General features: G+C 39.8%; 1 protein-coding gene and 1 long non-coding RNA gene across 3 annotated transcripts in view; both read right to left on the bottom strand.

Moving 5' to 3' along the window:
• The window catches only part of LOC106517454 (uncharacterized), a 5,785-nt gene extending 4,984 nt beyond the window's left edge, over positions 1–801 (bottom strand). Inside the window, exon 1 of the long non-coding RNA XR_001310212.1 lies at positions 389–801. This is a non-coding gene — a long non-coding RNA (uncharacterized LOC106517454). The remainder of the gene's footprint in view (positions 1–388) is intronic.
• A 12,587-nt stretch (positions 802–13,388) lies between these two features.
• The window catches only part of wdr54 (WD repeat domain 54), a 5,820-nt gene continuing 5,095 nt past the window's right edge, over positions 13,389–14,113 (bottom strand). For both annotated transcript variants that reach the window (XM_014008374.1, XM_014008375.1), the window contains exons 9-10: positions 13,900–13,974; positions 13,389–13,758 (exon numbers count right to left, since the gene is read on the bottom strand). In XM_014008374.1, coding sequence (XP_013863828.1) covers positions 13,627–13,758; positions 13,900–13,974 — 207 coding nt within the window. In that variant the 3' untranslated portion in view covers positions 13,389–13,626. The remainder of the gene's footprint in view (positions 13,759–13,899; positions 13,975–14,113) is intronic.

Below are 14,113 nucleotides of genomic sequence, written 5' to 3'. Positions count from 1 at the left end.
ACCCTGAGTCTAAGTGATCCGCTTGGTCTGTTTGGTTTCGGACAGAAGCAAAATCTTCCCGACTGCTGGAGCCGAGAGACACCAGGAGGATTGTAACTCCTGCTGCATGTTGCAGCCCCCCCGCCACCACCCACTACTCCGTTTGCTTTGTGCTCCGAGTCATCCTGCCTGTGGTCCTGATGCGAGTTGTTTTGTCCCCTCCTGTTGGTTTTGTCAGAGGGCTGCGCACACTCGAGGAGGGACTTTCTGTTGTCTGCGGACTGATGCGCGATCTGTTTGAAACTGCACTTCAGCTCGCCATGATTTACTTCTTAGAGATTTTTATTACTATTATTGTTACGTGAGAAAAAAAAACTTTAAACCGAAGAGCACTGTTTGCGTGTCTCACCAAATGTTCTCCTCGAAGAAGTTTGACCTGTCTCTGTCCTCTCCCTCGGTGTGTGATGGAGATGCTGGCGGAGCTGCGGAGATGTTTCACTCAGGACCATCCTTCACCGACAGCACGCTGCGGTCTGTCATCACGCGCCGTGACGACAGCCTCGTTATAGTCTGTGGCGCCACACCCATCCATTCATAAAGTGGAACGAGCCCACTCCCACCCCACCCCACGCACCGGGCCGGACTGTGCTGCGCGCGAGCAGAGAATACGCTTTTTTCTTTTATCAGCATTCTGCATTCATACTGCAACTACTGAGTTCTACAGCTCAACTGTGATCAGTCATGAAGCTATTTTCTCCCTCTCTTTTTTAAATAAATGATAATATTTAAACTCCAGATCTAATCTCACTCCTTCGAAACAGACTTTTGCTGCCTTTTTACTTTAATTTTAAAAAAATATGAGGTTATTTTCTAACCTGAATGTATAATCTCTGTATACAGGCAAAGTCTTTAGTTTAATTGGCTTCATAAAATACTAAAACAAAATCATTTCTGATCCATATATTCATTCATTGAATTATCCATCCATCCATCCATCCATCCATCCATCCATCCATCCATCCATCCATCCATCCATCCATCCATCCTGAGGCTTATCTGTGGTTCCAGAGGCAACATGGAAACCCATCTCTGTTCCCATGAATTCTCCCTCAAGACATTCCCAGGCCAAAGGATGCCCAGTCCATTCATCAAGGTTTGGGTCTGCCACAGGGTCTCATCCCAATAGGACATTTCATTTTAAAAAATCCCAAAGGGATCCTAATCAAATGCTCAAGCCACCTCAGCTGAGTTTGATCCAGATGACGTCACAGAGGACTTTGGAGGAGTGGTTCCCCCAAACGATGAAGCTCCTCTGAGCCCAGCCACATTGAATTTTGATTCAGCCCCTGTATCCAGGAATCTCATTGTTTTCTGATCCATTCCTCAACACCATAGGTGTACTTGAGAATGTAGATGGACCAGTAAATCAAGAGCTTTGTCTGTCAGCTCAACTCCTTCTCAAGAAGAAATTGAGGCAACGCCCCACCTACTGCATGAGGCCCCAAAATCAGTGATCCAGTCCTGTAGTACACAGTACATTGTTCAGGCTTTTCCATTAAAACAATGCATTAAATTACATTTTTTTTCAAGTTGTTTGTAATAAAAAAAAACAAGATTATTACAAACTAATGTTTTAACGGACTAAAGCAAAGCAATAAAGCTTTATTTAAAGAAAACCAAAGTCACTGCAGGCAGATAATTTAAAAACAGAATTCAGGACAAGACCAGTAACAGCACTGATTTGACACAAAAATAAAAATGGTGCAGCCACAGAGAGCAAACTATAGGACAAAGATCCTGCAATGACCAAAGGAAACCAAGGAGCGTCTAACGAGGATTGACAAAGTGATTAGCAGGCAAAAATGAAACCAGAGGATAAAATAAACAGAATCTGAAGCACCTTGGGGCAAATGAAATAGAAAATAAACATTTACACAAGAGTTTGCAGCTTTGCTCAAGGGCACTTCAGACTTTATGACGCCACCTCTATTGCTGATTGTTGTTTGGTGGCTCGTACCTCTGACTGAAACAAGTCTATTCAAGTCAGTCTGTTAATTCAAGGCCAGCATAGAGTAGAATTACAAAACATACTTAGTTAAAAGCTCTTTTACACCTGGTTACACTAATAAAACACATTTTGAAACTACTGGGTGATGCGTGGCTCAGCGATAAAGGTGTAACCACCATCAAGGAGGATGCTGATTGCAGCTGTTGTTCAGTGCAGACACCAGTTTGAAGGAATTTTAAACTGTTGATCAAATCTCCTGCTGGCTCTGACTGTGCTCAGTCTCATGACCTGAGAACTCGTTCTAGAAAAGAGAAAAATAACAAGGTTGACAAGCTCTTTTTGTTACCAATACCCCCCCAAAAAATGTTCCTTAAAACAAATCACTCACTGAAATTAAGTTTTTTTAATATTATTTCTTTAAGCTATGTTTTACTAAATATGTTTAATTTTTCAAGACAATCCACACTTTTTAACCAAAAATCTTTACATTTATAACACATTCTTGTTTCAGCCCAATGAATTCATCCCTTCTTGGCTGAATTGTTTGCAACTCAAAAGCTCAAGAATGTATAATACACTGACTGACTGATTTGTTTGAACATTAGCTTGAGCTGGGAAAAGCCGATAACATGAAGCGACAGTGGCTCAGGAAGTAAGGCGTTCCTCCAATAACTGCTGGGTTGCCAGTTCGAAGCCCCGCTCTGTCCGTCTCAATTGTCTTGTCCATGGGCACATCATCCGCCTTGCCTGCTGGTGGTGGTCAGAGGTTCTGGTGGCACCTCACCTCTGTCAGTCTGCCCCTGTGCAGCTGTGGCTGTATGAATGTGTGTGTAAATGACAGTAGTGCAAAGCACTTTGGAATCCATAAAGACTTGAAAAGTTCAGACCATTTACCATTTTACATCCAAAATCCTGAAGAACAAAGAAACGTGTTAAAAAAAGACAATTGTTTTTGACAAACTTCATTATTTTTATCTCACCTTGTGTACGTTTGTGTGCTTAAAGTTGTCTTTGTTCAAATCTTACTCTGGTAAAAAAGAAATCGACAGACAGCTGGAGTTTTGAGAGCTCCTTGTTTGCTGCTCAGCAAGGCAGCAGCAGGCAGCCATGAATGTCCTGTGAAATGAAGTAAATGAAGCGATCTGCCCGGGCTTGTTCCTACCTCAGCCTGGACATCAGCTCCAGGCAACCGCCTTCGAGCTGTGGTCAGTGAGCATGGGAGTTTTCTCTGGAGATGGAAGTTATGGCTTTTTGAAGGGAGCCGGATCATTTTGATTTGTTCCTTTCATAATGCCATTCAGTTTTGAACAATTAGTCCCATGGTACAACCAGGGATGTACGACCATATATGTAATTACTACTACTATATCCGTGCATAGTACATAGTACAGTGTACCACATGACTTGTCAAGCCTTTTTATCCCTCCCCTCTTGAGCGTACTGTTTGCCATTTACAACAACTGCTGCACTCCCCCTGTCTGCTTGCTATAGCTTAATTTTAGTGGAAAAGTAAATGAGTGCATGTCTGAGAAGGAAAACACAAGCAAAAGCAAAACAGGAATGACTATCACAGTTCATTTTAAAAGAACCGTCTAAAAGGTTTGGTTCGTTCACAAACGTCACATCTCTTCTAGTGGAGACAAGTGTTTGAGCACCATGTTGTACTAGTGTAACAATCACTTTTGGAATAAACCATGAGCTCTTAAAAAAGAAGCTCGTTCATTTTGAATAGTTGGTTAATTCAGCTGACAAACACAACAGGACAAAAGTCCCACGCCCAGTTTTTGCTGGGCTCATGTTCTCCACTCTACTTCAAATGGTAGTAAGTCTTTCATTCAAAGTGTCCTCCGCAGCAGTTTTCTATTGTCTGTGGACAAAGTATTGATGCAGCGGCATGGGCACAAAGGGGGTACAATGAGGGATCCGTGTAGTTAACCAGGCCGTCTGTTAGTCTTTTTTTTTCTGGGAGACAAACTGCTGATCGCAGTGGTGTGAAAGGCCTACATCAGCTACATTTAATAATTAAATATAACTGGCCAAAGTGTTGCAACTCTGCACACAAATAAATAACCCACCTCAAGCACCACTAAAATGAGTTTGTTAGTTTTGTACAGGAATCCCATACCTTCATTCTTACATGCTATTTGAAACAAACCATCAATTTAACATAGTAAATTCTATTTTTTTGTGCTGACTCACTACAATGGGTGTCTCTTTGCCTCACAGCTACTGTTTTTCTTCTGTCTGATCTCTCAAACAAAGCTGTGTTACAGAATTACCAACTGGGCTAAAACAACTGCTCACAAAAGAGACCCTGACTTGGTGGTTCTGGCCCTTTCACCAACTTTACCTCATTCTGAACAACGCATCATGATGGCATTATAAATGTTAAAGGGGCAATATCATGTAAAATCAACTTTTTTGACTTTTAAATCATGTTATAATGCTATACTCATAAAAAAACATTCCCAAAGCCTTGCTTTGACTCATTCATGCATGTTTGAGAAATCCTGCAGCGTTTTTAGGAAGCCATGCTGAGGAGCAAAACGACAGGTGGGGACCAGAAACGCCTTTTGGGACCAGAAACGCCCCTGGGACGTGTCTTTAAGCCAAACTTCCTCATGGCAGAGCGCCCGTCCCCCCCGTCTCCTCCTCCCCACATACCCCGACCTTGACTCCTGCAGGCTCTCGGGTGAAACTGAAAGTGAAACTTAAACTGTCTGCTGAGCTCCACTACTTCTCACTTAGTGAAGCTCTTCGTACTACAGTTTTCAGATTAAAAATACCTTTTAGGAAATATATTTTCAGATGCCAGGTAAACCTCACAGCAGCCTCCCCTCCCCCCGCGACCCCCCCCCCACAGAAATTGGCAGACAGAAGCGGAAGGTGGTTCTTAAAGAGACAGAGACCAATTTCAAGGCATTTAGAAGAAGTGATGAGAAGATAAGTTTATTTTCTATTTAAACATAAAAACAGCATTTTAATAACAACTAGAGGTGACATAGATACTTTATTATGGTATAGTCTTTAAATGTATGTCTGAGAAACACATAATATTTCCCCTTTAATGTTTAAGTTATTACAGCATCGTTTTGTGTTTCAAATGCTTTTGTGCTTCACTTTGACGTTAGCCCTGTTTGGATTCAGTTGATCTCTGAATAATTAAACTCTATTTTTTCCAAACTGAGATCAATCAAAACAGTTGAGACATGATTAGAAGCCCAGTTTGAAAGATTTGAAGTATTCCGTTACACAAAATATACCTGAGCAATTATCCACCAAACATAATGTTACTTGAGCTCTAACAGACTTTTTGTAAATTACATTTTCTACACATATACGTGTTAGAAAAAGACAAATGTAAATGACGCTTTTGTTTCGTCACTTTGTCCACTTTCTCAGTGCAGACAAAGATCAAAAAGACAATAATATCCCCCCCGCCAAGATTTAATCCCTTAATCTCTCCATGCATCAGTCTGCCTCCAACCAGACCTGGGCCAGTCGGGCACCTGGCCTCTCTGGCCCTCTGTCTGGGCTCTCTGATTCCCCCCAGGGCGTCACACAGGTGCTATGAATAGACACGGGCGTATGCTCCGTGTTGTCAGCGTGCAGGCACTGGCACGCGTGGCTCATGTCAGCATGGCTGCAGCGCAACGCTCCCGAATGGCGTCACTTCACCGGCAGCACATTTGGGTCGCTATGGAAACAGCTACCTCTGCCCTGACATCCTTTTTGACTGTGTTTTTTCCCCCCCAAACAAACTCTGATGCCTTTTCTCAAAATCTCTTCCGGTCTTTCTTTCCTCATCCCTCTCTCTGAGACTCTTGTTTATGCAAGTCGTGACGCTGAATGGGGAATTGGAGGTTTGAAATTCAGTCCAGAGGGCTTTCTGTTCGAGGGATTGATATTAACGAGATCGTGGCGTTGTCATTGCTCTAATTAAAAAAAGTACAGGAGTCCAATTATGATCTGATCACGCTTGTTACTATGCAGCATCCAAGCCAGCGCACGGTTCCACAAAAAAACAGGAGGACCTTCCACATCCTTTTCTTCTCCATTTCTTTTTCTTTGTTCATGCTAACAGCCATGCGGTCCGGGAGTGACTGTCTCTAATGGACGGCTGTGTGGGTCACTGACAGCTCAGAGGTTTCTCGGGACAAATGAGCAGATCGCCGTGTTTGTGCTTTCGCTCCATTTACCAGTTGATGTTTAATCACATATCATTTACTTTGTCCTGGATTGCAGTTTAGCTGGCAGAGACAGGGACTCAGTAAATACAACTAAAAGCAGTAGAAACACAGCAGCTGTTTCCTCTGCCTAATTGGGTGGATTTTTTTTTTTTTTCAGTTTTATAAAGCTCCTAAGAATCATGTTTGAGTTCTGTTTTCAGAGGATCAGATTGATTTAAATTGCAACAAAGGTAATGATAATGTCTACAAAATGTCTAGTTTTTCATATATTTGCATAAAGGTGAAACTATAAAGGGTTTCTCTTTTTCTTTTTTTTATCTTAATATACACTCACCGGCCACTTTATTAGGTACACCTGTCCAACTGCTCGTTAACACTTAATTTCTAATCAGCCAATCACATGGCGGCAACTCAGTGCATTTAGGCATGTAGACATGGTCAAGACAATCTCCTGCAGTTCAAACCGAGCACCAGTATGGGGAAGAAAGGTGATTTGAGTGCCTTTGAACGTGGCATGGTTGTTGGTGCCAGAAGGGCTGGTCTGAGTATTTCAGAAACTGCTGATCTACTGGGATTTTCACGCACAACCATCTCTAGGGTTTACAGAGAATGGTCCGAAAAAGAAAAAACATCCAGTGAGCGGCAGTCCTGTGGGCGGAAATGCCTTGTTGATGCCAGAGGTCAGAGGAGAATGGGCAGACTGGTTCGAGCTGATAGAAAGGCAACAGTGACTCAAATAACCACCCGATACAACCAAGGTAGGCAGAAGAGCATCTCTGAACGCACAGTACGTCAAACTTTGAGGCAGATGGGCTTCAGCAGCAGAAGACCACACCGGGTGCCACTCYTTTCAGCTAAGAACAGGAAACTGAGGCTACAATTTACACAAGCTCATTGAAATTGGACAAGAGAAGATTGGAAAAACGTTGTCTGGTCTGATGAGTCTCGATTTCTGCTGCGACATTCGGATGGTAGGGTCAGAATTTGGCGTCAACAACATGAAAGCATGGATCCATCCTGCCTTGTATCAACGGTTCAGGCTGGTGGTGGTGGTGTCATGGTGTGGGGAATCTTTTCTTGGCACTCTTTGGACCCCTTGGTACCAATTGAGCATCGTTGCAACGCCACAGCCTACCTGAGTATTGTTGCTGACCATGTCCATCCCTTTATGACCACAATGTACCCAACATCTGATGGCTACTTTCAGCAGGATAATGCGCCATGTCATAAAGCTGGAATCATCTCAGACTGGTTTCTTGAACATGACAATGAGTTCACTGTACTCAAATGGCCTCCACAGTCACCAGATCTCAATCCAATAGAGCATCTTTGGGATGTGGTGGAACGGGAGATTCGCATCATGGATGTGCAGCCGACAAATCTGCGGCAACTGTGTGATGCCATCATGTCAATATGGACCAAAATCTCTGAGGAATGCTTCCAGCACCTTGTTGAATCTATGCCACAAAGAATTGAGGCAGTTCTGAAGGCAAAAGGGGGTCCAACCCGTTACTAGCGTGGTGTACCTAATAAAGTGGCCAGTGAGTGTACATTCTGAAGATTCCAAAAGTTTTAAAAGTTAAACAAAATAAGTGAAAACCAAAGTTTAGACTCTTGTTCTTTATTCCTTCCTTTCAAACACAACAGATTTATGAAATTTGACCATGGCTGGTGAAATTTGTTCAGTGTTAATTTGTGCCTTTTTACTCTTAGCAAAAAGTAGTATGTGCAATTATCCATTAAGTACCGGTATACTAATTTTAAACTAAAAATAAAACAGTATACTTCCAGTTTACTTTCTACGTACTAATCTGAGATATACTTAATCAAGTTTATCTTACACTATACTTTGCTTGTACTAAAAATATACTAATAGTTTAAGTAGACTTAGTTCATATTAATGTTTAAACTTTTGGCCAAGATAAACTTTAGTAGTACACTGAAAGCACATTTTCACACAGACTGGTTTATTTGTGGTATATTTCAAGAATAAACTAAAATTATACTTAGAAGATTACATTCATTATACATCTGAGTATACCTTCATAAGCTTACTGTGGGTCAATTTAATCCTAGACAAATACTTGTTAGTAAACTGCTAGTATACTTATATCAGTGTATATGGTAAATAAAAGTACACTTAGGAAAATAAACTTTTATTTACTTTGGTATACGTACTTAATGACATGTACTTAAAATTTACTTCTTTTTGGCAAGTTTATAAACTTAAAAATACATTATAACAGTATACTTAAAATATACTTTTGTTAACAAAACAAAAAAATCCCAATTTAGTATGAACAAGTATAAAATCAGTATACTTTCTAGTACACTACAAGTACATGGTGCCAAGTATACTTGATACACTTGAACTTATACTCAAGTATACTTATTAAAATGAACTTCAAGTATACTACTTTTTGCTAAGGGTAATGAATCCTTTATTTGAGAGCATGTAATTTTATAAATCTTGTGGGATTTTATTTGGTAGTTGTTTATTAGTCATTTTGTTGTGTAAAAAGCAACATGTTGTGTGAACCACTGTTTCTTCTGTTAATGTAATACACTGATGGTTCAAATTAGATTTGTTTTTGCAGAGAAACAAAAAAAAAACACATCACATGCCATTTGATGGAAATGTTTATGAGCTCAGAAATCAGAGTGTGCCCTAAAGATGCTCATTCATCTCTTTCATATTAACCCTATTAGCAGTCTCTGTGACAGAGCACTATAATAAGGACTGCCAGGATATTGCTGTTATTATTGCTCTGACTTCAGTTTGAGACGACCTAACTCTCTCTCACCCACACATCGGAGGTAATGAGACAGGTGTTCAATGAAAGGGGAGTCAGTTTTCAAAGGGTTTTGCAATTTGGTTCGAAATACTTCAAAGACGAACACTGACCAGATCTGAGTTTGCATTTATGCTCTGCTACAGGTTCAAATTTCTTTATTTTTTTACAGTAAATAATTTCAATAGCAGTAACAAATTCTTCTCTTTTATACAACTATTATATCATTAGAATGAAATATTTGCCCATGCCGAACTTAAGTGTGAAAGTATGCACAAAATCAAACACAATGACTGCAATAGTGCCATTCAGGTTCGAGTAGTTGAGTTGTTGTGTTTGGAAGACAGTCTGGAAAAATGAATCCATCATCATCTGAATGGTGCCATCTGTACATACAGTCCACCACATGCACGCACGCGCGCACACACACCCATACATAAATACACACTGCAGCATCGGCACATCAACATCAGTCAAGCCAAACAATCGCCTGTGCTAGGCAACTGTGCCATCCCAGCGCAGATGGCAGAGCCTGATCATGTTTATTTTACTTTAATCTAATGCGTTTAAGTCCCCTTGCCTATCCATGCTGTCTAAATGATGTGGCTGGGTTTATGCAAGTGTGTGGGGGGATGAGGGGGTGAGTGTCTTCAAAAGAGGTGATAGAGTTTATGTAGGGTGGTCCGGACAGCCTAAGCATGATTGCTTAAAGGATTCTTAAATAATATTTTTTGTTCATTTTGTAATATTGTCCAGTAGATTATTTTTTTCTTGGATTGGCAGTTTTGGCTGTTCGGTTTAGTTATTTGCATGGTCATATTTCTCCCAAAGTCATTGTTTCTAACTTCCTGCATCCCTACTGTAATTTATTATTAATCAGCACCTCTGCTGCCTCTCAGTAACTCGATCATCGTCGTCAGATGATCTGTTAACATTTATGTATTGCTGGTTCCCTAGTTGTGGTATAGCTGAATTTAATTCTTGGTAGCCTATTTTTAAACAAGACTTTGCGAAACCCGAAACATTTTGTTTCAAACGAAATATCACAAACCAAATCTTGTTTGAAAACATAACTGAAATCTCAATTTTCTGCAGACTGCTGAGTCATGAGTCTCAGCCTTTGTGAATATTTTTCTACGGTGGGGAAAAATAATGCAGCTCAAAATTTATTACAGTGTTTAAACCTTTTTTCAGATCCCAGATGGGCTGGAAGAAGGTGTGTATGACTTTCGTTCTTACGGTCTCATGCAGATGGGTTTACCCCAGCTTTACTTTAATCCAGTGTGTTGCAAGAAGCAGATCTGTTTCATTCCACTTGTATCCACCCTTTATTTTTAAATGTATTTTTAGTCTGCCATTTGTTTGCAGACTAACCAAGTTTCCCCGACTCATCAGGCCTCTGCAGTCACTCTACATTTTAATGGTAATCCCAAAGGTGAGGTCAAATTTAAACACTGCTAAACACTTTCTGCTTAATCTGGTTCATCTCTCTTTGATGATTTCTGCCAATTGTGCTTTTGATAGTGTAAAAATAATAAGAAACCTTTTTTTTATTTTTTATAATCAACGCTGGATTTTAAATTATACTCAAAAAACCATGTTATTCCAGCAATGGACCATTATTTAAAACAAACTTCCAAACTCTTTTATTCTATTAGATCCGTGACATTTACAGCAGGTAACCCTTAAATGGTAATGAACTGATCAACACATTTATCTATCTCTTTTTTGGGTCAAAATTTGGCTTTGTACTTGTCCTTCACCAGGTTGGCAGAAGTAATTTCCTAAATTTATGTCATTGATACTACTGGAGCTTTCAATGCTCAGTTGATTAATTAAATTTGTGCATGTTGCTTTTTAGGTAGTTCATGTTGTTGAAGCTTATTTGAGAGCTTTCTCTCTGGTATAAAATTTTCTCAAATTGTATTATTGTATTTAGTTTTAAATTAAATTGCTGAGGAGCCATGCCATCTGTTGCATAATTGAATTAATGTTCTTCGTGGTGAAGACAGTTTTGTACGATTTTTTTTATAACTTTGAATTAAAAAAAAGAACTGATCACATGCCTCTCTGGTAGTATTGTGCAATAAATGGGATTCTGAACCTGAAATTAATAAGCAAATGAGCAAAAGTCATTAAACACTGGATCCACAGCTTGTCTCTGGCATCGTCTGCTTCAGTATTGTCCGTCTACGTGTCTTCCTGACAGCAACAGCAGCTTTTGGTTCTGTCAGTTTCCTATACATCACCTTTTTCATTTCAATGTGTCGGCTATGAAACATCTATTTTTACACATCGTATTTTTGGGAGATAGCGTTCCATTCTCTTCCTTGGGAGGCTGGTCTGTATATGTGGCAGCGAGCTGGAGGGGCTTTAGGTCCTTCATCCCCCTTGTCGATTCTTTATCCCTGCAGGCTTAGCAGCACAGGTCTTGGCAGCTGCCACAACGCTAGACGGGCAGGGCATAAATTGCTCTGTCTCATCCAGAATAATGGCAACACACAAACAAACCTAATATAAGACATCCACGGTGCTGTAACCACACAGTCAGGGTAAGGTAGTTACCACACCTGCAGGCTTAACTGGTCTGGATGGCTGAACTTGTTTCGGGACATGAAATTGTTCGAAACCCAGTAACTGCTTGGGCCGAGCCTACCGCACAAACTTGTCTTGTTTACTTTTGTTAAAAGGAGAATCTGACATACTTTAAGACTTTCAGAGTTGAACAAAAAGTGTTGCTCATTTTGTCAAGGCTAGGCCGTAGTAGGGAAAGCTTGTACCAGTTTTGCTGGGTGAGTTTACGACACATCAGGTCCTTTCATTCAATATGTTGCTCAATTTTTTCGCTTCAATTTCATCAACGGCACCAAAAAAAATAAATAAATAAAATAAAAGTTTTCAAATACCTTTACTTACTGACACCAACGACTACAAAGTCCGTAGGCTCACGTTCATTTCTGAAAACTTTTTGAGAATCGATCTTCATAGCATTGTGTGCTCAGCTGTGTTGAACAAACAAGAGCCACTTTATTGACAAGTGCTGTGGAAGTACGCAGCATGAGTGGCCCCGGGGCTGTGTATTAGACCCACATAGCCCTGTTGACACAGTTTGCAAGAAAAACTGCTGTTGTTTGTCAGCTTGGATCTAAAAAACAAGAAATCAAATCATCTAACTCTTTCTTTTTTTTCCTATATTTTCCGCCCATTTCTAACCAGGCTCTTTGTGCAAAATTTGCACCTTCTGTCATCCATTTCACTCGTATATCATTTTTCATCAACCTTTCCCTCCCTCTGCTCTGTTCCAGTTAGTTATGTAACCACAGTGTCCATGCCATTAGAATCCTCATTTTGACAGTTTGGTCCTCTCGAGCCAGAATGGTTGCCAGTCTGTTCGAGGTATAGCTCATTACATACTGAAAATGATTATCCATAAAAAAAAGGGCATGTGTGCTAGTGCCATTGTGAAGCACATTTCTACTTTACGTTTGATCTAGTCAAATTAGTAACACGACAAGTCATTTGGCACCTATGAAATTTAAGTTACATAACTCGCCATGTGTGCGGGTTCAAAACAGTCCCGTCAGCTGATGTTATGTGACCAGTGTTGATTGCAAACCAAAAAAAGACTAGAACTCGGGGATTTAATGCATGTTCAGCCTGGACTGATAAACGCTGCACAATTCCTCACTGACCTGATTCTTATCTTGTCACAATAAGATGGGATTATGATACCTGATGGGAAACTAAAAAAAGACAAAAAAAAAGGGGGAAAGAAAACATCTTATTACATGTGTTAAACAGAACCAATACTGCTGCTCTGCTCTATTTGTAAGGTTTATTTCAGGACATCTTGATTCCTAGAAAACAATATCTGTATTTGAAATGTTTAGTCTAGCATTTGTTTGCAAGGTTATTCAGAAACAATGAGAATAGATTGGTTTAGTTGTTTATATTCTTATATAATAAATTTCTTTCTAGTTCGATGTAATAAACTCCATACAATAGTGTTTTCTTTTAACAAAAATAAACTTGAACAGAGGGATATAACATGTAGCTACCAAAATCATACAGTATATATAAAATAAAGGTTTAAAGTATAAATAGGCATTATTTTAAACAGAGAATATAATGTGTGCCGTAAAATAAGCTAAAATTATGAACAAGAAAAGGTAAATAAATAAGAAGCCAATTAAAAATGTGACCTCCTTTCAGTGGACTGCTCAGGTTTAACAGCTGATATGACAGACGTGAGCCCTGCATGCAGCAGAACCCAGTTCACTTTGTGGACTTTCTCAAATGACCCATCTTTATGGCATAAATATTTGAAGCAACTCCACTCTGCCCTCTAGTGGACTCTAATTAGACCACAAGACCCACTGTCCCTTTACAGCTGAAATGCAAATTGTAACACAAAACACATCATTTTAAATAAAATATTTACTGTTGTTTGAAATTAGAAATTACACATCATGGAATGACTTTTTAAGCTGCATCTACACAACACTGTAAATATATAATGTACAAAATCTTTAGACAAACTGTAATATTTTGGCTATATTCTTCTAACTTCTGTAAAGATACAAACACAAAAATACTTCCCCAAAAATCCATTAAACAAATTTACCCTCATATGCTTAGTTTTAACACTGGCAACGACCTACGACTGCACATAGCGGATAATCTCACTCAGATCGTAGCCCGTCACCGCAAACGCATATCCATCGCCGTCACAAAACTTGGCACCACAGATCTGTGTATCCGTCACACACTCGTTATGCAAATGAGCAACCTAGAAGGGAAATGAGGAAAAAGTGAGGGGGGTAAAAATGAATGAACAAAGCCAGATTTTTATTTTGGAAAAGTGATAAATTGTCTGAAATAAAATGAAAAGCAGCCGATATTTAAATATGGAAGTGCAATAATCAGTGACCTCCACAGTGTTGGTTTCTGGTGTCAGGGCCAGGTGCCACACTCTGACATAAGAGTCCTCCGCAGCAGACAGAAGCTAAAGCAAAAGCAGAGAAGGCCTATCAGTTCAGATATACAGTATATCTATATACAGTGGTTTGCAAAAGTATTCATACCCCTTGAACTTTTCCATATTTTGTCACATTACAACCACAAACATAAATATATTTCACTGG

Source organism: Austrofundulus limnaeus, unplaced genomic scaffold (assembly GCF_001266775.1).
Source record: "Austrofundulus limnaeus strain Quisiro unplaced genomic scaffold, Austrofundulus_limnaeus-1.0 Scaffold49, whole genome shotgun sequence".
Taxonomy (NCBI): domain Eukaryota; kingdom Metazoa; phylum Chordata; class Actinopteri; order Cyprinodontiformes; family Rivulidae; genus Austrofundulus; species Austrofundulus limnaeus.
Note: the sequence above shows the minus strand (reverse complement) of the source record. Positions and strands in the feature narration are given on the sequence as shown.